Genomic DNA, 27,717 nt, shown 5'->3' with positions numbered 1-27,717 from the left:
GACTGGAATTCACATTTTCCTCACTTTTAGACAATCTGTCTTTAAGCAGTTCAGCAAACTGGTAATCAAATCAAAGGTCCCTATAATATTAAGTGAATAAACATGTATCTCACCTTCACTGTAAAGTGTCTGGATCAGACCTTTCTAGTACTATAGTCCTTTTTTATCATTCCTGATCAAAATATCTCAAAATCAGAGTTTTTCAATATTATAAATCCTGTACCAATTGTACACATACAGAACTCTGTGTATGGTTGGATATAATTTGGACAAAGGGCTAAGTTAGAGTAACTTTTTTTTATTCCTCCCATTGATGCCATGGGTAATAATAATAATAATAATAATAATAATAATAATAATAATAATAATAATAATAATAATAAGTTGGAAGGGACCTTGGAGGTCATCTAGTCCAACCCCCTGCTCAGGCAGGAAACCTTATACCATTTCAGACAAATGGCTGGCCAGGCTTTCTTAAAAACCTCCAGTGTTGGAGCATTCACCACCTCTGGAGGCAGGTTGTTCCACTGGTTAATTGTTCTAACTGTCAGGAAGTTTCTCCTTAGTTCTAGGTTGCTTCTCTCTTTGGTTAGTTTCCATCTGTTGCTTCTTGTCCTTCCTTCAGGTGCTTTGGAGAATAGCTTGACTCCCTCTTCTTTGTGGCAGACCCTGAGATATTGGAACACTGCTATAGTATTTAATTGTAGTATTTAATTGTTCCACTTTTAATCATAGTATTTAATTGTTCCACTTTTTCTATTATATTCTGTGTAGTTGATTCTTTAGTTTTAATCAAAGTTTGGGTTCATGAATCTGGGCTGACATCTTGTTCTTTTCTGTAGCTTCTTATTTCATCAGTAGCTGTAAGAATAGTTTCATAAATTGCTTTCAACATAAAGAGGATTGGTTCCTGATCTTCATCCATGTTCTCTTAGTAGAGTGTTAAGTTAAAAGCTTTACAATCAGAGAAAGAAAATAATTTTGTCACTGAGTATAGAACACAGCTGGGCTTCTTTCAGCTGATATCTGTCAAGGTTGCAAAAGTCTTATCTATAATCTGGGCATCGAGCCAAGTCTCTTTTAGACAATAATAATAATAATAATAATAATAATAATAATAATAATAATAATAATAATAATAATAATAATAATAATAATAATAATAATAATAATAATAATAATAATAATATAAAGTTGGAAGGGACCTTGGAGGTCATCTAGTCCAACCCCCTGCTCAGGCAGGAAACCCTATACCATTTCAGGCAAATGGCTGTCCAGTCTCTTCTTAAAAACCTCCAGTGTTGGAGCATTCACCACCTCTGGAGGCAGGTTGTTCCACCGGTTAATTGTTCTAACTGTAATTGTAATATCAGGTTTAGCCACAAAATGCCATGCATACCATTTAGTGCTTTTTTTAACTCTGAAATTTTTATAATCCTTTTTCTGATTTTACTTCTATTTTATAGGTAGAAACCCAAATCTTCAAGAAGAATAAAAAAATATTTTAGTCCACAAATTTTAGAAGGATAAAGATCCAGTTACAATCAGGCTATTCTTGCAATGTTTTAAACTCCCCTGGATGCCGCAGTTGCCACTGTTTTTAGAGGGTGGGATAGAATCTCCCTTCTCTCTCTTACATGAGGAAAAATAATTTGGGCAGCTTATACAGATGGAAAAAATAAGTAGAATTGAAGAGAGGTAGATCTCACTCAATCTCATCTGCGCTGCTTCATAGGTGCTTGGTTGTAAATTTGACTTTGGTGGTTGGCAGCCTAGTTACCGGCCATATTTCTGTGGCCGGTCTTTCATCTGCCAGTTTGGAGACATACCCCAGATTGAGCAGAAGGGCTACCACCCTCCCACGATCAAGCAGGGATTCCCTCCTTGATGGTCACCCCTACAGGATGACCTTTGACCCGTTCCAGGCCCCCCAGTGATGTGAAATGGTACGTGGAAGATGGAGCTCACCTTCCAAATGTCCGTGGCAGCCGCAGTGGCAAACCGGAAGTCTCCATATTTCTCTTAAAGTCATCTTCCTTACTCTCTATACCAGGGCTTTTCAACCTTTTCACCCATTGTACCACTTTTAGGATATGGCAACATCCGAGTATCACCAGTCGCCTAGCAAGGTGTCAAAAACTTGATGACCAAAAAAAAAGGGAAAAAATGATGACATACAGGTAGTCCTTGACTTACAACTGTTCACTTAGTGACTGTTTGAAGTTAGAAGGCACTAAAAAAGTGCCCCCCAAGCCACAGCCAAGCAAGACACCTGCCTGCCTGGCAGCGTTCTTCCTCCTGTCTGAGGTTTTCATTGTTGTGAGCATTTCTGTTGAGGATTGGCAGCGGGGGTGGGGTCGGGGGATGTTTGGTTTTTATTCCTCCCCCTCTGCTGGGTGGTTGCAGCAGGTTTTGGTCACTTCACATGACCCTGGGACATTGTGACCATCATAAATATGAATCAGTTGCCAAGCATCTGAATGTTAATCACAAGACCCTGGAGATGTTGCAACATTCCAGCTGATTGGTGCTTCTTCTGGACTCAGCAGAAGCACCAGGATCATTGCCAAGCTCCAGCTGGAGCCTGGCGCTGTTCCTGGTGCTTCCCCTGAGCCCCGAAAGCCCTGAAGAAGCACTGATCCTGGGGCTTCTGCTGAGCCCTGACAGCCCTGCAGCTCCAGCCATCTCTCGCTCAGGCTTGTGCAGTGCTGCCACCAGTTCAGCTCATTCCCCTCCCATGCTACCACTTTTCTAGGATGGTCATGTACCACCTGCCAGGTGCCAATGTACCACAGGTGGTACCTGTACCACTGGTTGAAAAGCCCTGCTCTACACTAATAGTAATTCAGGACTTGTAACCACTACAGCACATGGGCTGTTATGTGAAATGACAGCATAACATGAATAAGGTTGCACTCATGGCAATGAGTGTACAATTGGGAGATTTGAAAGATAAGATTAAAGATAGATCTTCACTGAGAAAATCTACCTATGTGGTCATTATGAGTTGAAAACTGCTTGATGGCATATAATCAATCAGTCAGTAAAAATAATGAGCTTCCTTGTAAGGTATTTCCATCAAAGCTTTCTAAAAGTAAAACCCAGTTCATCCATTATTGGCGAATAGATATGCATTTATAGTAGAATCACATAATTTGAGATGATGGGATAAGATGGCATGGTTGTATCTAATCCACACAGATGATGCAGACAATATTGGCAGACTGATAGATTACTTCCCATATCTCAGAGATATTTTATAGGCATAATCTAATTGTTTTCTATTAATTAATTTGTTTGTTTGGCCTCATTTTCATCTTCATGTTTCAGACTAAGTACCTCACTGCCATGTTATGTCAATAGAGGACATATGATGATTAGTTTAATGGATGATAAACTGATTTTTGATGGTTGTTTTTAGATACAGCTGACTGTTCTCCATGTCCGGAAGATCAATACCCAAATCACAACAAAAATTCCTGCATTCCAAACGTCATAACTTTCTTATCATATGAAGACACTCTGGGAATAAGTTTGACTGTATGTTCTCTTTCTTTTGCTTTCATCACATCTTATGTGCTCAGGATCTTCATTCAATACAGGGACACTCCCATCGTCAAAGCCAACAACAGGAACCTCACCTACATTATCCTCATCTCCCTTCTATTCTCTTTCCTTTGTGTCTTGTTATTTATTGGGAGACCAAATAAATTTGTATGTGTTCTTCGACAACCAGCTTTTGGCATTATCTTCTCAGTTGCAGTTTCCTGTTTGTTGGCCAAAACCATTGTGGTTGTCCTAGCATTCATGGCTAGTAAGCCTGGGTCAAAAATGAGGAGATGGGTTGGGAAAAAATGGTGAACTCCATTGTACTTTCCTGCTGTCTTGTTCAAGTCATCATTTGTGCATCATGGCTAATGACATTTCCACCATACCCAGATTCTGATAAGCATTCAGTGTCTCAAGAAATTGTACTAGAATGCAATGAAGGATCGGTGACCATATTTTACTGTGTCTTGGCCTTTATGGGCTTCTTGGCCATTGTCAGCTTCTCTGTAGCTTTTCTAGCTAGGAAATTACCTGACAGTTTCAATGAAGCCAAATTCATCACCTTCAGCATGTTTGTCTTCTGCAGTGTTTGGTTGTCCTTTGTTCCAAGCTACCTGAGTACCAAAGGAAAATATATGGTGGCTGTGGAGATCTTCTCCATCTTATCTTCCAGTGCTGGTTTACTGGGTTGTATCTTTGCCCCCAAATGTTTTATCATCCTGTTCAGACCTGAATTAAACAGCAAGCATTTGCTCATGAAGAAATAAATTTTAAATGCTGAAAAATTATTCCCAGTAACTAATGCAGGTTCTGTTGTAATGGGATGAGGTGAAACAACTCAAAGTCCATCACTTTATCATCATAGCACATTGTACCACATTAGGACAAATTCAAGTACTTTTATTACAATGTGATCAGCCTTATTCTATGTATTATTGTGCAGAATACAGGTAATCCTTGACTTAGAATCATTTGTTTAGCAATCATCCAAGGATATGTTAGTGCTGAAAAAAGTGACTTACAAATGATCCCCACATTTAAAATTGTTACAGCATTCCAGCATCACAAAATCACCATTTCTGACCTTTCCAACTAGTTTCTGACAACCATAGTCAATGGGTGAAGCTGGCTTCATTTAACAGCTTTATGCTTCACTTAATGGGTGGGGTATTCAACTAAAACCATGGCAAAAATGGGAGTACAATTGGGAGTGACTTCCTCACTTATAAATGGAAGTTCCAGTCCTAATTATGGTTGAAAATTGAGTATTAGTTGTAATGTGACTGTTGTAAACATGTTTATATCAATTTTCAATATTGTAAGTAATGGAGATAAGGTATTTTAAAGATCTGATAGAATTCTAATGCCACTGTAGATATTGTATCTCTGGAAGGCATCAAGATATTGTCTAAGTCTGCACTAACTCAGAAGTATCAGAGGAATTAATTTATTATTCCAATTTTAAGGCGTGCACTTATATAACAACTTTAGCATTTGTGCATCACAATGGGAAAATCAACTTTGTGATATGATTATATTTTTGCCTGTAGTAAATCTGCTTACCAATATCCAAAGAGCTGGATTAATGGAAGCAAACTTGTAAGCATCTTGAAGTCAGGATGCTTAAGAATCTATTTCCATTAATCCAGCTCTTTGGATATTGAACAAAACTCTAAAATTTGCAGTGAAGTCTGGACATGTAGAAATGAGAGCACTATTTTATTTTATTTTTTTCTTTCTTGTAGTTTCAACCTCCACCTCTGAGAATTCAGTACTTAATTCTTTGTAAATCATGTCTGTATTGTATACAACTTTATTAACTTTACACATGGATGACTAGGTGGATTGCAATGTTGAAATATTGAAGCTCACAAAAATGTTCTGAAGGTTCCTCAGCATTTGCTCCCTCAGGGAAGGCTTCAAGCCATGATTTTGAGAAAAATCCCACATCCCATTTTCCACAATCTATCTTCTAGATATGCCAGATTATGGCTATAACTACCATCATGGTATAGCTGTGATAATCATTATTTACTGTACATGCAATAGACATAATGGACGCGGCATAGCGTCTCTGGCCTGCACCCTGAGCCGTTTGCAGCCGTCCCGAATGGGTGCCGATGACTCCTCTATGCCCTGGCCCCCCCAACCGTTCTCCTGGGCGGCGTCGGCGTCTCCAAGGGATCAAAGGAGGCGCCGCGGACCAACTGTATGGCGGAAGCGGCGGCAACGAAGGCGAGGGTGGCGGTGACAGCCTCTCCGGGCCCCGGTCGACCGTTTTTGCCCGGGGCCTTGGACAGCGGCGGCAGCGAGGCATCTACGGCCCACACCCTGAGCCACCTTCTTCGAGGCACCTTGAACGGAGACGGCAACGGCAGCGACATGACACCAGGGACTCCCATACCTCTGGGAGGCCACGCTCCGGACGGTCCCCAACCAATAGGGGCCTATGGAGCTGCGGCCGGGAACAACGCCCAGAGTATCAGGGAGGAAACTGTTTGGGCGGCTGAACCACCCAAGTTAATGAATCCCTCCACCTTGCCTTCTGCCCACTCTCAACCATCCTGCCCACTCTCTCCCCACAGGACATGACGGGCCTGGGTGCAAGCCACGGTGGCAGAGTGGCTTGGCCTTACACCTGCAACCCCATAGAGGTGGGAGCTCTATGGGGTATGCTTCACCCAGAGTACGTTCTGGACCACCTCTGGAAGCAGAGTCACAACCCATCGTGAGAGGATGAGGAGTGGCCTGCTTCTGGGGTTCGCCCGGCCAAGTGGCAGTGGCAGGGTGACGGTCCAGAAACCCACCTACCCGACTCGACCCTCCTGCAAATTCACCATCCAGGGGACTGCCTTCCCGGAAACCCTTGTGACTCTATGCTCCTTCAATACTCCAGCACAGTACTGCACGCCCTCAGGGGTTCCCCCCTCTCCTGGGTGCGACCCGCCTGCACTACATCCAATCTCGATGACGGGCCCGACCACTGGGCCTCTGAGAGATGGCCGGGCAGGGTCAGGGGCCTCCAGCATAAGCCCAACAAAAGGCCCCTGATTAAGTTCTTAGTTAAGTTTTTTGTGTGGTTAGGGAGGGGGGTGGGAGAAGACTATGGTTGCTCGGGAAAGGCACGCCTTCCAGCCACCATAACGCAGGCCAGGCCTACGACCATTCGCGACGGTGTAAAACGAGGACCAGTCGCCGATAATACCCAGTGGCGTACTGACGAACAGCCCATTCCCAGGATGGTGGGGAACGGCAGAAGGTGCACAAACAGAGGGCCGTATCGTCACCGGGAGTGTCATCTCCGCTCTGTACAAGCGGTGAGAAGCTCCGACCCTCTGTACTTCCCCGGAGGACCCGGGAGCGAAGGTGTGCAGCCTCCTATGCTAAGGCTGGTCTACCTGAATGCCAGGTCCATAGCTAACAAAGCTCACCTCGTTCGTGACCTAGTGGAGAGCGAGCATGCGGACCTGGCTTGCATCACGGAAACCTGGCTGGGCCCAGAGGGTGGTGTCCCTCTGGTTGACCTCTGCCCACCAGGTTTCCAGGTGCTGCACCAGCCTCGGACCCATGGGAGGGGCGGGGGAGTGGCAGTTATCATCAGGGAATCCCTTAGCCCGCGAGAGACCACCGTCCCTCAGATGGTCGGGTGTGAGTCTCTCCTACTGAGATACAGCCCGGGGGCACAGTTGGGCCTGCTGCTGGCGTACCTACCACCTAATCGTGCAGCGGCGGCCCTGCCCGAGCTACTCGATATCCTCTCAGGGTTGGTGGTTGAATTCCCAAAACTCATGGTCTTGGGCGACTTTAACCTACCGTCCCTGGGAGGATCGTCCGAACTGGCTTGGGAGTTCATGGCTTCCATGGCGGCCATGGACCTGTCGCAAATAATTTCTGGACCGACTCATGAGAGAGGCCACACCCCAGACTTGGTGTTCTTGTCTGGACGGTGGCGTGATGATATCGGTGGGGGTGCCACGACTGTTACGCCCCTGTCATGGACCGATCACCACCTCCTGCGGCTAGACTTCCCCTTTGCCACCCCCCACCATGGGTGCACGGTGCCAGCCAGATGGTACCGCCCTAGGCGCCTAATGGACCTTGATAGGTTCCAGGCAGCGCTTGGGGACGCACATGCACTCCCTGCTCACAGCTCGGCGGATGCCTTAGTGGAAGCCTGGGAAAAGGCAGCCACGGAGGCTCTGGACCGAGTTGTACGCTTGCGGCCTCTGACCCGGCGCAGGTCCCAGTGAGCCCCATGGTTCACCGCGGAGCTCCGGGAGATGAAGCGTCAGAGACGGGGCCTAGAGAGCCGTTGGAGATCCAGTCGATCCGAATCCGACCGATTGCGATTAAGAATCCTCACCAGGTCTTATCTCGCTGCGATAAGGGTGGCAAAATCCAACTACTTTTCCACCCTCATCGCGTCCGCAGATAATCGCCCGGCTGCTTTGTTCAGGGTGACTCGCTCCCTAATGAACCAAGAGGTGAGGGAGGAACCCTTGCAGGGTCGAGCCGAGGAATTCGGACAATATCTGCTGGATAAAATTGCTCGGATTCGAACCGGCCTGGACTCCAACTGGGCTGAGTTGGAAGAACAAGACATGGACAGTCTTGTCGACGTCATCTGGGAGGAATTTGATCCTGTGACTCCTAAGGAAGTGGACAGGATTATGAGGAGGTTGAGCTCCTCCACATGCTTACTGGACCCGTGCCCTTCCTGGCTGGCTTATGCAGCTCGAGAGGGGACATGAGGCTGGTTCCTGGCGGTTATCTCTGCTTCTCTGAGTGAGGGTCACTTCCCCACCGCCTTGAAGGAGGCGGTGGTGAGACCTCTCCTCAAGAAGCCCACCTTGGACCCATCCTCATTGAATAACTTTCGTCCAGTCTCCAATCTTCGCTTCCTTGCGAAGGTTGTTGAGAGCGTGTTGGCGCACCAACTTCCTCAGGTCCTGGATGAAGTGGTTTATCTAGACCCGTACCAATCGGGTTTCAGGCCGGGCTACAGCACGGAGACGGCATTGGTCGCTCTGATGAATGATCTCTGGAGAGCCCGGGACAGGGGCCATTCCTCTGTCCTAGTCTTATTAGACCTCTCGGCGGCTTTCGATACCATCGACCATGGTATCTTGCTGCGACGCCTCAGGGGACTGGGAGTGGGAGGCACGGTTCTGCGTTGGTTCTCCTCCTTTCTCCAGGGTCGCTCGCAGTCGGTGCTGGCAGGGGGACAGAGGTCGACCCCGAGGCCTCTCGTTTGCGGAGTCCCTCAGGGGTCGGTCCTCTCGCCTCTCCTGTTCAACATCTACATGAAACCGCTGGGTGAGATCATTCGCAACTTTGGAGTAGGGTACCATCAGTATGCTGATGACACCCAGCTTTTCATCTCAACTCCAAACAACATCAGTGATGCCCTCGACGTGATGTCCCGCTGCCTGAAAGCGGTCCGGGAATGGATGGGGAGGAACAGGCTTCAACTGAACCCGGACAAGACTGAATGGCTGTACGTACCGGCAAGCCAGGATACTCAGAGCATCCCATCCCTTAACATCGGGGACAAGTTACTACCCCCTGTTGATAGGGCCCGCAACCTGGGTGTCCTCCTAGACTCACAGCTCTCCCTGGAAGATCACATAGGAGCTGTGACCAAGGGGGCCTTCTCCCGGGTTCGACTGGTGCGCCAACTACGGCCTTATCTGGACCTGGATGCCTTACGTACAGTCACCCATGCCCTTGTGACCTCTCGCCTAGACTACTCTAACGCTCTCTACATGGGGCTGCCCTTGAGATCCACTCGGAAGCTTCAACTGGTGCAAAGTGTAGCGGCACGGACACTTTTGGGAGCCTCCCGATACTCCCATATCACACCTCTCCTCCGTGCGCTGCACTGGCTTCCGGTTGCCTTCCGTGTGAAGTTCAAGGTGCTAACAATGACATACAAAGCCCTACATGGCATGGGTCCGGACTACCTGCGGGAGCACCTTCTGCCAATGTCAACACCCCACCGCCCTGTGCGCTCCCACAGAGAGGGCCTCCTCAGGGTGCCACCGCTCAAGGAATGTCGGCTTGTGGCGCCCAGGGGGAGGGCATTCTCAGTGGGTGCGCCAGCCCTCTGGAACTGCTTACCAACTGAAATCCGGATGGCCCCCGACCTCCGCACCTTCCGGCGCGACTTAAAGACTTACCTATTCCAGCAGTCCGGCTTGGCCTGATAGCTCTGATAGCTCTAATTGGGGTCCCAGTTTGTTTTGTTTTGATTATTGTTTTCAATACTGTTTCATTTTGTTGCCTATCTTACTCTGTACACCGCCCCGAGTCCCTCGGGAGAAGGGCGGTTTATAAAAACAAATAAATAAATAAATAAATAAATAAATAAATAAATAAATAATTCCAGTTTATTGCCAATCTACATTTCTTTCCAAATGAAATTATTACAATATATACTGCTGATCATTAATCCATTTGAAAACTGTAGGTTCTTCAAAATGATTGATAGCCCTAGAAATTTGTTATTTTCATAATCCTCCAATATGCTTCTGCTTCATTTGTACATAGACACATTCTCTTTCTTTGAATAATACATTAACTTCTCTATGGTGATATCTTGCCCAACGTTTTTGGCTCTAGATTGTTGTCTATGTAGATTCTCAGTTATCCATGTCATAGTTATCCCAAAGATGCTTTTTCATGAGGCTAGAAACTGAAGAAGCTTATTGGATGAAAAGTGAAACATCTTCAAAGCATCTTTGGGATAACAATGACCTGGATGACTGAGAATCTCCATAGACATTTAGCTATGCACTAAAAGCTGAAGAAGCTTCTTGGATGATAAGCAAAACGTCTTCAAAGAAAAGCAAGAAAGTCCAGTTGCCTCATGAAAAAAACATCTTTGGGATTCTAGATTGTTGACTATCAATCCTAAAATGAGAAAATGAATGGAGCCACCATTTGTGCCTCATAGCTGTTCACATTCCCACCATTCCCACATTTTTTATATCTACTCAATATTTCAGGAAATTATAGTGGAATGAAAAGAAGGATTTGGGATCATATTTTATTGTGTTTGGGCTTGCTTCATGGACTTCTTGACCATTGTTGACTTCTTATCAGTCTTCTAGCCAGGAAATTACCTGATAGTTTCAATGTAGCCAAATTCATCACCCACAACATGTCTTTGTTCTGCAGTGTTTGGTTTTCCTTTATTTCAGCCTACTTTATCATTGTGTTTTGACCTGAACTAAGCAAGAAGCATTTAGTAATGAAAAGAAGGTACTGAAAATAAAAAGAAGTTGAAACTTCACAGTCATGTTGAGAAGGATTTTTTAATACCATGAGGAAATTTTAGGCAGGTGGTAACCAAAGAGAAACTCTATTCACAGATTTAGCCAGAGTCTTCTTTATTTTATTTGTATTTCAGCTCAGCTAGATGGAAATGAGAAGATCATTGGGATCTTGTTTACTTTTAGAAAGGCTGAAAGCATCTTGTTAAGGATACTTCACTAGGAAGGGTGACTTTCCTCACTTCTAAGGATGAAATAGAAGATAGATATTGCATCATTTTGTCTCTTCTTTTTTTATAAATGAATCTTTATTTACATTTCATGTTAAAAACACACCATACACCAACAAAGAAAAAAACACATTTACAATATACAAAAAAAGAAGAAATCAAAAAATTGAAAACCATTTCAAAAACTTCACATTATATCTACTTCTAAACTAACAATTATATTCCACTCATTAAGTCTCTTATAACCATTCAACTCCAAAGCTTATTCATTAACAAAGACTATATCACTTCATTTTTTACCAACCTCCAAGCCACCCTCATTTCTTTAATCTTTTATCCATCCAAATATACCATTTATTCCATGATAGAAATGCATTTTGTCTCTTCAATTGCCTCATGTTTGTCACATTTCAGAGTTTGAAATATTCTGGTTCCCCCCACCTCAAATAACACAGAGTTCCAGATACAACTTAATACCATTTAAAAATATGTAACCTGAAAGTAAGTTTCTCACTTAACATCTATTATTTGGATTGTTTTCTATGGGGACAAACTTTTTATCTTTATTCTTCCTTAGTCCATGCACAAAAAATGGCACTTACTAAGGTAGAATAAACATGTTTTCTTCTTTGATACCTCTTTGCAGTACAACAAATTTTATTGATTAGCCCTTGGGCCATATCAAAGTACAAAGTTCCAGCAACAAACCGTCACCGAAACTAGATAAAAACAATCCGAAATGGAATATGATGATACCTCTTTGCAAAATCTCTTATGTTAATCATAAGAAACATAAACATGAAGTTTCTTGTCATTATTGAATTAACATCAAACGTAGTTCTCTCCATGTCTCAAGAGAGCTACCATAACCATCAAAACTGCAAATCAGAACTGAACTATGTTCAATTCACAGCTAGACTTGGATATATTGATACAATAAACATTTCTATGAGATCTCAGAGAACTTGTAATTATAAACAAATGAATTCAGGTAATTATCAAATTAATCCCAATTATTTCTGCTTCTTTTACAAGTCCCCGGGCAAATGAGATATGTTAAAACAAATTGTAACCAAAGACAAAGGTGTACCATTCTGATTTGGATTGGAAGAAACATTTTCTATTAAAAATGCTTATTTGACTATAAAAGCCACATAAACCATCAGAGTAGCCTTTCAAATGAGGGTATCCTATTTAGCAAAAAATTCAATAAGGGATAACGTGAAGTCAAAGAAAGAGATACAAAAAAAAGGAATTATGCCATGCAAGTTTTCTATCCTGATGATAACGGTTTTGCCTGGCGTGCTCTGCAAAATTCCTCACTTGAATTGCATCATCAGTGATCCTCTTCCAATTCTTCATAAATACCATCAGTTAGGAGATATCATCATTGGTGGAATTATGTCGCAGATCTACATATTTTCAAACACAGTAACCTTTCAGGAACGACCTTCTACTGACCTTTTTTATAAAATTGAGTAAGTGGCATAAAAATATATATTAGAGATAGTTTTGCTCTGTTCTGCCTGAACCTTCTTTTGCTAATCTTTCCTTCTACCATGTCTCTCTCATAAAGGCACAGATTGACAATCCAAATCTCCATTCATAAACGTCTAAGAATGTTTGGATTATGAGATTCAACCAAACATTTTGATGTAAAATTATGTGCAGTCTCACCATGTGCATACAGTGTGATTAAGTTCATATTTTGGGTATTTGTGGTTTCGATGCTGAATTTCTCTGCTCATTCTCTGGTATGGTTTAAAATGATTTATATGTATGTAGCTACTGAACATTAATGATCGCTCAGGGTCATCTTGAACCATGAGATCAGTGGCAAATAAATTTGACAAATAAATAAATAAAATGAAAGCTATATGAATCAATATTTCTTTCATAGCTATTTAAATTAGATAACATGACTACATGATACTTATTAGTCAGCAATGTTATTGCTTTGTAATATATGCCATCTTTTCAACAAACTCACTTCAAGTCAGCCTCTGCACTTCATTTCAGGGTGGTGACTCAGCTCTACCAACACATTTTGTCTTTGGCATTTGCTGTAAAGGAGATCAATGAAAATCCTCAGATTTTGCCCAATTTCACTCTGGGCTTCCATATCTATAATAGTCATTTTATTGCAAGCTGGACGTATCATGCCTCAATGGAACTCTTCTCAACCCAAGGCAAATTCACCCCTAACTATAAGTGTGATACAAAAAACAATCCAGTATCAGTCATTGGAGGACCTAATTCAGAAATATTTATCCACATGGCAGCTATCCTGTCAATTTACAAGGTTCCACAAGTACAATATTTTCTTCTCTTTTTAAACTTTATTTTCATATCCCATCATTCATAAACACACACTTACCTATTTTTGGTGTAAATATAAGTTGTCATCCAAATAAGCACTCTAATTAAAATAATGAAACTGATTTTTTTAAGCAACAAGCAAGTATTTATTAAAATATTTTCATATTAAAAATAGTTCAGAAGGAATAAAACATGATACCAAAGAGTCCCTTAGTAGGGGCAGCCTATAGCTTTTCTGTTTTACCTCATAGTCTGATCAAAGCAAGATTAGTCCCTAATATTGGCTAACATGGCAAAACCAGAAATAACTTTAACTTGATCTCCAGGATTTCTCTGTAGGAAAAATGCATGTAATTTGATTATTTTGGGACAGAACTAAGTGATACAGACAGACAAGATTGCCACACCTTTATATATCAATTATTCTAATCTTTGAATAATTGATATATAAAGGTTTGGAAAAAAATATAGAAATATCCCTCTCCTGTGGAATGTATCTAAGGGTACATGGAACCATTGCTTGATGAAATTAACCAATTTATAAGAACAATCAGCAAAAGGAATATTATTTATAATCAGGATGAAACAACACTATTCAAAGATTTCTTCTTATTACAACATGCTGTAAAGGTAATGTTTGCTTATAGTAAATGTAAATTGAATTATACTATGGCCAAACAAAGTGGTCTTTGCTTATTCAGGAACAAAATCAGTGTCCATTCATTGACGCAAAAACATTAACAAAAAACGTACCAGCTGAAATATAATTCTCAACCTGATTTAGATAGATATTTTGCAACTTCTCCATGTAGGACTGAGACAGAGCATCCAAGTTTTTATCTGTTTTTATCTACAGCAGAATTCAAACTATTGCCATCCATAAAAGAGTATTTTGGCTTAAATGTCTGCAGTTTGACATTTTTGTAAGCTTTACACTGGTTATTGATTGATTGATTCCATATGTTCAAGTGATTCTTGACCTCTGGCAACTTTCTGGACAACTCCATACAGCTTCCTTGGCAAAGCTTTTTGAAGTAGTTTATCATTACCCTTTTTCTAGGGTTGACAGAAAACAACCAGCCCAGGGTCATTCAGATACTTTGTATCTAAGGCAAGACTACAACTGATGGTCTTCTGGTTTACAGCCTGATTATCTAGAATATTCTAATAATTTATAGACACTGCAAATGGAATAATGACCTTCATTATGAAATGGTATACTGAACCAATTTTCAGATATCTTTCCCATGCCCTCATCTTTCCTTCCTTCCTTCCTTCCTTCCTTCCTTCCTTCCTTCCTTCCTTCCTTCCTTCCTTCCTTCCTTCCTTCCTTCCTTCCTTCCTTCCTAGTTCACCTATGGTTCTGCTGCTGAGTTAAGTGGGAAAACTCAGATTGCTTTTTACCACCAGATGTTCTCTAATGTCAACAGAGAATATAGAGGAATTCTTCAGTTACTTTTGCATTTCCAGTGGACGTGGATTGGGATATTGTATGACAATGATGACAATGGAGAGAGGTTTCTCCAGAATGTTGTTCCCATCTTTTCTCAGAAAGGAATCTGCTTTGATTTCATTGAAAGATTCCCAGTAATTACTTTTGTTGATAACATTGATAGGATGGTGACAGAAGGATTTCAAATATACCATGTTGTAACTAAAAGCACTGCTAATGTTTGTGTTATTTATGGTGACATTAAGACCATGGTATTCATAAGAACATTTCCTACCATATTACAATATGAGAATGTTGCTGAAATGGCAGTGAATAAAGTTTGGGTTATGTCAGCTCAGATGGAGTTCACATCTCTTCCTTTTCAAAAGCATGAGAATATAGATTTCCTTCATGGTGTTCTCAGCTTTGCAATCCATTCAAAGGAGATATTAGGATTCCAGAAGTTTCTTCATATGAGAAAACCTATCTTGGAAAAAGAAGACAGAAATGGTTTTATTCAGCCCTTCTGGGAGGAAGCATTCAAATGTTTGTTTCCTGGATCCACACTGGACAGCCAAGCAATAATGACCTGCACTGGTCTAGAGAAGATGGAGACACTTCTTTCATCTGTTTTTGAAACAAGCATGACTGCCCATAGCTATAGTGTTTATAATTCAGTCTATGTTGTGGCACATGCTTTATATGCTATGCTTTCCTTGGGAGTCAAGAAGACAGCAAGGATCCATAAAGGAAGACAGATCCTTCTCAGTCAACTTGTCTGGAAGGTAATAGTTTATGCAAGGTGATATGGGGGAAATCATCTTGAGGGAGATACTCTTTTCCCTTCGCCATGTCATTATGAGGTTGCAGGTCTTTCAGCCTTTTGAGAGGGATCAGATTAGGGTTAGGGTTATAAATATAATACTTTTATTTTAATGTTCCAGTAACAGAATCTTGCAAATATCTTTCCCTGCATAGATTGTCCCTGAGACTATGTAGAACAGACCAGGAGGAAGTTAACCACCAGACTGCAAGAACACAAGCAAGCGGTCAAACGAGGAGACCCAAACTCATTGGTAGCCTCACACTGTAATGAACAAGGCCATACATTCAATTTAGCAGCAGCTACTAAGATTGTTCAATAAGCAGGCACAAAAACAGCCAGGGAGGTGGTTGAAGCCTGGGAATCAGTCCCAGTCAACAGAAGTGTTATTTACCACCAGCTTATCAAGTTCTTAGGAGACACGTGCTTGGCAGCACAAGCCAACAACCGCCAATGATTTAATAGCCAGCCATCAACACCCCAAATCAATAACCACACACAACAGGCACCATATAAATAGTACACACAGAACAATTCACATTATATACTCTGCTAGAGAGAAATTCCCTGAAGATGGGCTCCAGCATGAGTCTGAAAACTCAGAAAACCAAACTTCTGGTCCCGGTGACTGACCCAGATTGGATTCTGCAAATATATATCTCTTATATTTGCCTTCATTCATTTCCTCCCATGCTCACTCCTTTTATCTTCAAGAGAGCCAGAGTCATGTCTGAAACACTTTCTCATATTATTTTTTTTTACCTCAAACTCAAATTTCTTTTATCTACCACTGTCTTGGTTTTGGCTCTTCCTCTGGTTCCTTCAGGATATTCCTACTGCCCATTATAAAAATATGGATATAAGTTAATGACAATCATCCTAGAAAATCCTAATGTATAACGTATTCATGCAAAAGTGTTTTAATTCATGTTTCATAGTCATTTCCACTTTCATTGCAATACCATTCTGATTCATGTTATTTGCCTTCTTCTTCTGTTTAACATGAAATAGATCTTCTTTAGGGAGATCAAATTCAAATGGTGAAAGATTAATGTCCTTTATTATATACTGATGAAATGTTCTCTTTCCTTTCCTTTCCTTTCCTTTCCTTTCCTTTCCTTTCCTTTCCTTTCCTTTCCTTTCCTTTCCTTTCCTTTCCTTTCCTTTCCTTTCCTTTCCTTTCCTTTCCTTTCCTTTCCTTTCCCTTCCCTTCCCTTCCCTTCCCTTCCCTTCCCTTCCCCTCCCAAGGGTGTGGCCTCATGAGGGAGGCCACACCCTTGACCTGATTTTTTTATCTAGACGGTGGTTGGATGATCTAGGTGGGGGCTCTCCATTTATTATGCCCCTGTCATGGACCGATCATCATCTCCTGCGGCTGGTCTTCCGTTTTGCCACCCCCCGCCGTGGGGGTACGGAGCCAATTAGATGGTACCGCCCCAGACGCTTAATGGATCCTGATAGATTCCAAGCGGCGCTGGGGTCCCCACCTGCCTCCACTGCTCACAGCTCGGCTGATGCCTTAGTGGAAGCCTGGGAAAGGGCAGCCACTGAGGCACTTGACCGGGTTGTACCCTTGCGGCCCCTGACCCGGCGCAGATCCCAGCGAGCTCCATGGTTTTCTGCGGAGCTCCGGGAGATGAAGCGTCGGAAACGGGGCCTAGAGAGCTGCTGGAGGTCTAGCCGATCCGAACCCGACCGGTTGCGGTTAAGAACCTATATTAGGTCTTATCTCGCAGCGATGAGGGTGGCGAGGTGTAATTACTTCTCCACCCTCATCGCGTCCGCAGATAATCGCCCGGCCGCCTTGTTTAGGGTGACTCGCTCACTTCTTAATCAGGAGGTGAGGGAGGATCCCTTGCAGGGTCGTGCCGAGGAATTTAGTCAACATCTGTCGGATAAAATCGCTCGGATTCGGACCGGTTTGGACTCCAGCTGGGCAGAGTCAGGCGATCAGGACACGGGCGGTCTTGTCAATGTTATCTGGGAAGAGTTTGATTCTGTGACCCCTGATGAAGTGGACAGGATTATGGGGAGGCTGAGCTCCTCCACATGTTTGTTGGACCCGTGCCCTTCCTGGCTGGTTTATGCAGCTAGGGAGAGGACACGAGGCTGGCTCCAGGCGGTTATATCTGCTTCTTTGAGTGAGGGTTATTTCCCCACCGTCTTGAAGGAGGCGGTGGTGAGACCTCTCCTCAAGAAGCCTGCCCTGGACCCAGCTGTTTTGAACAACTTTCGTCCAGTCTCCAACCTTCGCTTTCTTGCGAAGGTTGTTGAGAGTGTGGTGGCGCATCAACCAAAACCATCCCAAAGAAAAAGAAATGCAAGAAAGCAAAATGGCTGTCTGAGGAAGCTTTGCAAATAGCTGAGGAAAGGAGGGAAGCAAAAGGCAAGGGAGAAAAAGAAAGATACGCCCAATTGAATGCAGAATTCCAGAGAATAGCTAGAAGAGATAAGAATGACTTCTTAAATGAACAGTGCAAAGAAATAGAAGAAAACAATAGAATAGGGAGGACCAGAGATCTTTTCAAGAAAATTGGAGAGATGAAGGGAACGTTCAATGCAAAAATGGGCATGATAAAGGACCAAAATGGCAGGGACCTAACAGAGGCAGAAGAGATTAAGAAGAGATGGCAAAATTACACAGAAGAACTATACAAGAATGAGCTTAACGTCCCTGATAATCACAATGAGGTGGTCACTGACCTCGAGCCAGACATCCTAGAATGTGAAGTGAAGTGGGCCTTAGAAAAGCTGAGCAACAACAAAGCTAGTGGAGGTGACAGTATTCCAGCTGAGCTATTCAAAATCTTAAAAGACGATGCAGTAAAAGTGCTACACTCAATTTGCCAGCAAATTTGGAAAACTCAACAGTGGCCACAGGATTGGAAAAGATCAGTTTACATTCCAATTCCAAAGAAAGGCAGTGCCAAAGAATGTTCAAACTATCGCACCATTGCACTCATTTCTCATGCTAGTAAAGTTATGCTTAAAATCCTACAAGCTAGACTCCAGCAGTATGTGGATCGAGAACTACCAGAAGTACAGGCAGGATTTCGAAGAGGCAGAGGAACTAGAGATCAAATTGCCAACATACGCTGGATCATGGAAAAAGCTAGAGAGTTCCAGAAAAACATCTACTTCTGCTTCATTGACTATGCTAAAGCCTTTGATTGTGTGGATCATAACAAACTGTGGCAAGTTCTTAAAGAGATGGGAGTACCAGAACATCTTATTTGTCTCTTGAGAAACCTATATGCGGGCCAAGAAGCAACAGTGAGAACTGGACACGGAACCACTGATTGGTTCAAAATTGGGAAAGGAGTCCGGCAAGGCTGTATACTGTCGCCTTGCCTATTTAACTTATATGCAGAGCACATCATGAGAAAGGCAGGGCTAGATGAATCAAAAGTTGGAATTAAGATTGCTGGAAGAAATATCAACAACCTAAGATATGCAGATGATACCACTCTAATGGCAGAAAGTGAAGAGGAACTGAAGAGTCTCTTGTTGCGAGTGAAGAAGGAGAGTGCAAAAGTTGGGTTGAAACTAAACATTAAGAAAACTAAGATCATGGCATCCGGCCCTCTTAATTCCTGGCAAATAGATGGGGAAGAAATGGAGGTAGTGACAGATTTTATTTTCCTGGGCTCCAAGATCACTGCAGATGGGGACTGTAGTCAAGAAATTAAAAGACGCTTGCTCCTAGGGAGGAAAGCCATGGCAAATCTAGACAGCACACTAAAAAGCAGAGACATCACCCTGTCAACAAAAGTGCGTATAGTCAAGGCTATGGTCTTCCCAGTTGCAATGTATGGCAGTGAAAGTTGGACCATAAGAAAGGCTGAGCGCAAAAGAATTGAGGCCTTTGAACTCTGGTGCTGGAGAAGACTCCTGCGAGTCCCTTGGACTGCAAGGCGATCAAACCGGTCAGTCCTAGAGGAGATCAACCCTGACTGCTCTTTAGAAGGCCAGATCCTGAAGCTAAAACTCAAATACTTTGGCCACCTAATGAGGAGGAAGGACTCACTGGAGAAGAGCCTAATGCTGGGAAAGATTGAGGGCAATAGAAGAAGGGGACGACAGAGAATGAGGTGGCTGGATGGAGTCACTGAAGCAGTAGGCGTGAGCTTAACTGGACTCCAGAAGATGGTAGAGGACAGGAAGGCCTGGAGGAACATTGTCCATAGGGTCGCGATGGGTCGGACACGACTTCGCAACTAACAACAACAACCTGTTCATTAAAAATTATTGGAGCAAATCAGTTTCATGACTAAATTACATTTTAATTTAATGAAATGCCTGTATATGTGTGCAAATAACAATTTCCCCAAATATTTTAAAATATCTTTCATCTGGTCATTTATATTCAGATATAAAGTTGCACTGATTTCACTGTTTCTAAAATGAACATCAACAGATTGAATGTATTATTAATAATTTCCTGGAAATTTAATTATTCATGACAATACACTGCTTATTTACAGTAATTTGGATTTTGTAAGACTTCTATAGATAGGAGAAATCTTGTTTAGGCACAGTCTTGATTATGATGGTGATGATGATGATAAATATTAATTCATGAGCTTAATTAAGAGGAAGGGGAGACAATAGCCTGGTGCAGGTGACCACTGAATCTATCACTGATATAAATTGAGTGTTTTTCACACTTGCAGAAAGGTTCTGTTGAATATAGATATAATTGCAGCATGAAGCACAAAGGCAATAATGATATTGAATTGTGTATCCTAGTATTCTTGGCAATTTTCTTATGTTAAACAATGTTTTTTAAAGTAGTATCAGTATTAGGTGGTAAAAATGGATTTAGATTATACAACAACATTCATCAGCGACCATATGAGGGAAATTATGAGTACAGCATGTTAAAAGCTGTGAGATAAATGACAATGTCCTACATGTCTTTTTCTGAAATCAATGTACTCAAATCAATACGTAATTTTCATTTCAGAGTAGTGATTCAGCTCTACCAACACATTTTATCTATGACATTTGCCGTAAAGGAGGTTAATGAAAACCTCCAGATTTTGTCCAATCTCACCCTAGGCCTCCATATCTATAACAGCAATTTTATTGCAAGCTGGACATATCATGCCTCAATGGAACTCTTCTCAACACAAGGCAAGTTAATCCCTAACTACAACTGTGACACAGAGAACAATCTAGTCTCAGTCATTGGAGGACCCAATTCTGAAGTCTGTATCCACATGGCAGCCATCCTGTCCATTTACAAGATTCCACAAGTAAGCGTTGCCTCCCAGATTTTAATTCAGTCTATATGCCTAGTTGTTATCTATCATCTACATATCTATCTCACACTGAAATATGCACAGAGATAGTTTTGTTAACTGGAAATTAAAAATGACATTTGAATAAATAGTTTTATAGAAATAAGGAGAAGTGTCATGTTTTTAAGGACAAGTCATTTTCAAAATACATGTTTCTTTCTTTTGAGCCAAATTGTATAACATTATGCCTTTCCTTTAAGTTTTGGAACCAATAGGATAGAATAAAATACAGCAGTTCCATTTTGCTTTACTATAAATTGGTAATGAAAACCTCTGAAGAACATAGATTTTCCTTTAGTGAGAAATAAGCAGATCTGTAAAATATTGGGAGATGTTTTTGTTTGGCCATAAATGAGACAAAAATATTGCATTATTCCTTTAGAGTACATGCAATGTTATACTAACTGAACTCCTCATGGCTAAAGGCAGGACCTCTTTATGATTTTCTGCTTTCTAGCATGATGCTGTCTATCACTTTTTTCTTCCATTTCTGCTGTATGATCTCATTGATTACATTCAGACAATCACCATTGTAATATGCAATTGTTCCTGAGTCTCTGTATGAGTAAATCACTTAAACTCTCTAATCTCTCTAACCCATCCATGGAGAAAAATATCTTTACCTAAATTGCAGTCATTCAAAATGTTGCTCAATTTTCCACAAAATATATGTTTGCTTATTATATTGTGACCATTCACTGGAGAGTAACATGCAATTTTCACTGATATATGAATTGCTTTTTGGCATAAAGCTGCATTGGCTTCCGGTTGCCCTCCGGGTGAGATTCAAGGTGCTGGTGATGACCTATAAAGCCCTAAATGGCTTGGGTCCAGGATATCTGAGGGAACACCTGCTGCCAGCATCAAGTTCCCTTCGTCCTGTGCGCTCCCACAGGGAGGGCCTTCTCAGGGTGCTGCTGGCAAAGGATTGCCGGAGAGCAACACTTCTCTGTGGGCGCGCCTGCCCTCTGGAACCAGTTACCCGTAGAGCTTAGGACTGCCCCTGATTTTCGTTCGTTCTGCCGGGACCTGAAGACCTGGCTCTTTGAGCTTTCCGGCCAGGACTGAGGATTTTTTAATTTTTTAACTTATTGTAATTGGGTTTTTAATCAGAGTTATAGGGGTTTTAGATTTTAATTAAGGATAATTTAATCTATTTTAATTGTTATTAATTTTTGTATTGTGATGTTGTTTTAATTGCCTTGTGAACCGCCCTGAGTCCTGCGGGAGAAGGGCGGTATATAAGTTATAATAATAATAATAATAATAATAATAATAATAATAATAATAATAATAATAATAATAATAATAATAATAATAATAATAAATCATTAATAGCCTCAACGACACTAATTTATATATTCTGATATATATTTTGTCCTTTCATTCATTACATTTATGCCTTAATTTCCCCAAACATATCTATTAACTGGGCAAAAATGTCATTCATCTTCACTTTTTTTCTTTTACTTTCAGTGACAAATAATGTATTTATTTAATGTATTTCAGATATTAATTCATGCTCTTTAGAACAACTCTTACATTTTAAGATTTAATCTTTCATCATAAGATGGTCTCAAAGTTGGATTTGGTTAATCAATATTTTTTTGGGGTGCTTGTTTCAAATCATGGTAAAGTCCATTTGTATTGAAGATTACTATAATTAAGCATTTTTAGGGTGTTTTCTAAAGACATAAAAACACCTAATGTTCTCCTATGGCTTATGTAATGATAGAAACACTATGAGGAGGGAAAATACCCATTATTCATTCAAGGACTTTTTCAGTAATGTTATTCACTCATAGCAAAACATCTCTGCATGTTTAACCTATAGGACTAGTGCACTTGATTTCATAATCTTTTTTAAGTAAAAAGGAAATTGCATCTCAATCATATTCATTTAAAAATAAAAATAAATATTTCTCTAGATATAAATACTGAAATATTTTTTCTTATTTTTATAGTTCACTTATGGTTCTTCTTCTGAGATGAATAGGAAAACTCAAGCTGTTTTCCAGCACCAGCTGTTTCCAGATGTACAAAGGCAATATAATGGGATTCTTCAGTTACTGTTGCATTTCCAGTGGACATGGATTGGAGTAGTATATGACAATGATAACAATGGAGAGAGATTTATCCAGGATGCTCTTCCCATATTTTCTCAGAGAGGAATCTCTTTTGATTATATTGAAAAATTCCCAGTAATTACATCAGTTAGTGACATTGATAAGATGGTGACAGAGGGGTTAAACATGTATGGTGTCGTAACTGGAAGTATTACTAATGTATCCATTATTTATGGTGAAATTGAGACCATGATATTTGTCAGACTGTTTCCTGTTATATTGAAATATGAGGATGTAACAATACATGCAACAGGAAGGGTTTACATTATGACAGCTCAGATGGATTTCACATCATTCTCCTTTCAAAAGAATGAAGACATAGACTTTCTTCATGGTGCCTTGTCCTTAGCAATTCATTCAAAGGAGGTCCTGAGATTCACTGACTTTCTTCAGTTGACAAATGCTACCTTTAAAGGAGAGGATGGTTTCATTCAGGCTTTTTGGGAACAGGCTTTTGGATGTTTCTTTCCTGAGTCCATGATAAACAGACAAGGAAGGGTCTCCTGCACTGGTGAGGAGAAGCTGGAGAATCTCCCAGCATCTATTTTTGAAATGAGCATGACCTCCCATAGCTATAGCATCTACAATGCAATCTATGCTGTGGCATATGCTTTGCACAACATGCTTTCATTTCAATCAAAAAAGAAAGAGAGTGTCCATGAAACAACCCAAAGCTTACTGGCTCAACACCTATGGAAGGTAATGTCTTGGATGATCTGATTTCATTTAGGTCAAGTTGGTTCATAGAAGAGATTCTAGACTAATTAGAAAAGTCTTAAACTTCCACATTTCTTAAGACTATTTTGTAAAGTAGCTCAAATGGTTTGAAACTTCAAAAATATGAGGGCTGAGTGGAAGCTGGTTCACAAATGTGGCTGGCATCTTCAGAGACAAGGTGATCTGCCTCATAACAGTTGCCACTGTTGTCTAGACCATGGCACTAATTTTATTATTTATTTAATTAATTTATATGTCCAATGTCACTATCTCAGGTGATGCTCAGTGGTGTAAAATAGTATAAAAGCATAAATATGTAAACATTAAAAGCATTAATGTTAAGATGAACACCAAATAAAAGGTGAAAACCAAGAGCAGAGATGGTAGAGGAATAGACTTTTGTCTTTTATTCAATCAATCACCTTCAGCATAGCACACCCCCATAGCACACCCCTCTGAAGCCAACTGCCAGAGCCAGTTTTTAAGGCTCTTCTGGAAGGCCAGAAGGGTAAAGGCAGACCTAACTTCAGGAGGCATGATATTCCAAAGGTCAGAGAAATGGCAGAGAAGTCTTTTTCTTTTGACCCCACTAGCTGAAATTCTTTAACTGACAGGATCCAGAGAAGAAGTCTTCTACCAGCATGAGTGGGATGGGAAATCCCATTAGAGCAAGATGGTCTCATACCATGAAGAGTTTAAAGGTGATAAATCAACACCTTGAATTGGACCTGGAAACCAACCAACAACCAATGCAGCTTTCCTAACAGCATGTTGCATTTGCCACCCTAGAGGCTCCAGCTAGTGGTGGGATATAAATAACCAGTTCTCTGTGTGGATGCAGGCCTGGGCCTCTGAGGCCTAGAATGGACTTCCAGAAGTGACATCCACACATTTATGTCGGGCTGTTCTAGGTCTGGGAGGCCTCCTCCAGGCCTCCGAGGCTTAGAATGGACTTCTGGAAGTGATGCCCATGCATTTCCAGTGGGCCGTTCTAGGCCTGGGAGGCCTTTTCCAGGCCTCTGAGTCCTAGAACGGACTTTTGGAAGCAGTGTGGGTTCAGCCAGTTCTCTGAACTCAACAAAGTTTAACTACCAGTTCTACCAAACTGGTGTGAACTGGCTGAATCCCACCACTGGCTCCAGCTATAGCTTCTGAATACTCTTCACAGATATCCCCATAGTAGTAATCCAAATGAAAGATTACTAACGCATGAGTTACTGAACACAGATTACAGGAAATGATGTAACTGTTGCATAATATGAAGTCCTGGGAAGAGTTTTCTAGCCATGACTACCACCTACTCTTTGGAACAAGAGTTATGGGTCTAGGAGAAATCCCAGGTTACACAAAGAATTGGTATGTGGTAGGGCGACTCCACCCAAAACAAAGGGTGATAAATCCCCAGAACCCACAGTCACCAGGGTTCAGCTGAAGCCTTTTTTCCTATATACAGACCCCCTGGACTAGGGTCTGACCATGACAAAGGGGATACTTACACAACTCCAACAAATCATATCCAGAGTATGACCACTATCCTGAGTACACTATGACTTATCTGAGATAGGTTCATGGCTTCCATGGGGACCATACACTCCTGAGTCTCTTCCAATGTCATCCCCAAAACCATAAGCCTGGGGAACCTCACCACCAACCCCAAATTGCCCTCCAAGAGCTATGGCATAGAGATTGCTATGCAGCAGGGAGGCTGGTACAATAGCAACAGTCCCAACTGATTCCATGAGCCCAGATTGAGAAACAGGATCTCACATTTGGAAACTCTGAAAGCAGAAGAAATTTCTAGATGACAACTGGTTTCCCTCCCCTGCCCCGGGTATTTTGCTAGTGCCAAACCATAAACCCTGAAGCCCAACATGACACAACAGATACCAGCCATGAAAGCTAGTATTGTTTCACAGACTGTCATGTGAACCCTATTCTCACAGTGTATAACATTCTTTTCCTAAATAGGATGCATTCCTATTTAACTGTTCTATAGTAGTTCTATAGAGATTGAAATTGTGATTCCAAGCAGCTTCAGTTTTCCATGGAGAAAACTGCCTGATCACCCATAGAAAAACATTGATGCAGCTTCATTGTATCCATTACTGTACCTCTGAGAGGCTATTTGCCTGAGAGGTCCTATGAACTGACACTTAACCATACCGGCATAATTCACATCCAATTAGGGATACGCATGTGATTGCATAGCAACATGTATCAAGCAAACAAAAACTTGAGACCTTTTCAGAAAATGAATTTATTCATCCCAATTTCTCCTTTTTCTCTAGAACACTATTCTAATTCCTGTTTTCTGCCTATATCTATTTTGTTATATATGAAACAAACTTAAATGGAAAAGAGCAATGTCGCTAAATATGTCCTGATATCTCATCTCCTCTCTTCAGCTCAACCATTTTGTGAAAATCACCTCATTTAACAACAGTGTTGGGGAAACAGTTTACTTTAATCAAAATGGAGAAATGGAAACTGGATTTGATATTATCAACTTGGTAACATTTCCAAACCTTTCATTCCTTAGAGTCAAAGTAGGAGACATAGAGCCCTTGTCCCAGACAGAAAAAACATTTACTATTTCAGAGGAATCCATAATTTGGCCAAAGTGGTTTAATCAGGTAGGTCCTGTAATTCTTTGTCCTACTTGAGAGTTGTGAAACTTGAAAAGCTTTTGAACTAACTCTTCTTCAACTATCTCAGAAAGTTGTCTGAAAATACAGAGACAATGTAGAAAGAAATGTCATATAACAAGATATAGGAGAAAGAATCCAACAAAACAGAAAATGTTCAAATATCTCCTTTTACATAGAGTATCAGTATGGAGGAATCATACATTTCAGGACCAGCATGCCTTCTTGCTTAATACATCCATGCAGGGAATGTCAGGTTTATTAGATTTCATTTATTCATACCATGGTTTGTCTCCAAAATAATGATTTAGATATAATTGGAAGCTGTATTCATTTGAGTCATTATCTGTAATTGAAGAATTTCTAATTATAAATTTGTGAGAGGAAAATCAATACTAAACAAAATATCACCAAGGAATGCTAAAAAATTAAAATATGACGTTTAAATGGCATTTGATTAGTGCTGACATATGTCAGATTATTTTTTCTCTGATTCACTACCCATCTATCACTCTCTATATGAACTTTTGGATGGACAGAAACAATTGATAAATCATTTTCCCTAAAAGATTCTACATTATAAATTATCATATATGAAGTCCTTCTAATGATTCACCTATGAAAGGACTGACCACTATGGTTATTTACAGTGCTTTTTTTGTAAAAGAAAAAGGTGCCAGAACTCACGCATATCATACAACCCGCTTTGCCTACCCTACAATGTTCCATCCAAAAAAGGTGCCGGAACTCCGTTCTGAGTGTTCTATGACAAAAAAGCCCTGGTTATTTATAGATATGCACATTTGCAATATGAAAAATATTCTTCTTTCTTTTGTCTTTAGACAAAGCCCTTTTCTCTCTGCAATGACAATTGTCATCCAGGTTACAGGAAGGCCAAAAAGGAAGGGAAACCATTTTGCTGCTATGATTGCCTTCCTTGTCCAGGAGGAAAGATTTCTAATCAGAAAGGTAAGTGATCTTGTAGAGGAATAGTTGTTCATTTGTCATCTGTGATTACAACTGCTGAAGTACTCAGGTTGATTGATTGATTCAATTTCTATAGACACCCAACTCAACCAAGTGACTCTGGGAGGCTTACAATTCTAAAATTATAAAACAATTTAGAAAACATTAAAATAATAAAAACATCCACAAGATAAACAAAACAAAGAGAAGCTGTGATGATTATTCAACTGTTGGTGAACCCAAGTAACAGGGCAGTTAACAGGGTCCTTAACAAATTTCACATACATAGTCAAGTGTTTAAAACTTTGCAAGAAGCCAACCGTGTCGGGCCAT

General features: G+C 41.1%; 1 protein-coding gene across 1 annotated transcript in view; it reads left to right on the top strand.

Annotated features, from left to right (window-relative positions):
• Positions 1-20,741: 20,741 nt before the first annotated feature.
• Positions 20,742-27,717, top strand: part of LOC308676394 (vomeronasal type-2 receptor 26-like) — a gene marked incomplete at both ends in the record, with an annotated part of 131,859 nt that continues 124,883 nt past the window's right edge. Inside the window, 2 exons of the mRNA XM_081342206.1 lie at positions 20,742-20,885; positions 27,261-27,387. Coding sequence (XP_081198332.1) covers positions 20,742-20,885; positions 27,261-27,387 — 271 coding nt within the window. The remainder of the gene's footprint in view (positions 20,886-27,260; positions 27,388-27,717) is intronic.

This window comes from Vipera berus (genome assembly GCF_964194415.1).
Source record: "Vipera berus genome assembly, chromosome: W".
NCBI lineage: Eukaryota > Metazoa > Chordata > Lepidosauria > Squamata > Viperidae > Vipera > Vipera berus.
The sequence above is the reverse complement of the archived record's forward strand: the minus strand, read 5'-3'. Positions and strand labels throughout refer to the sequence as shown.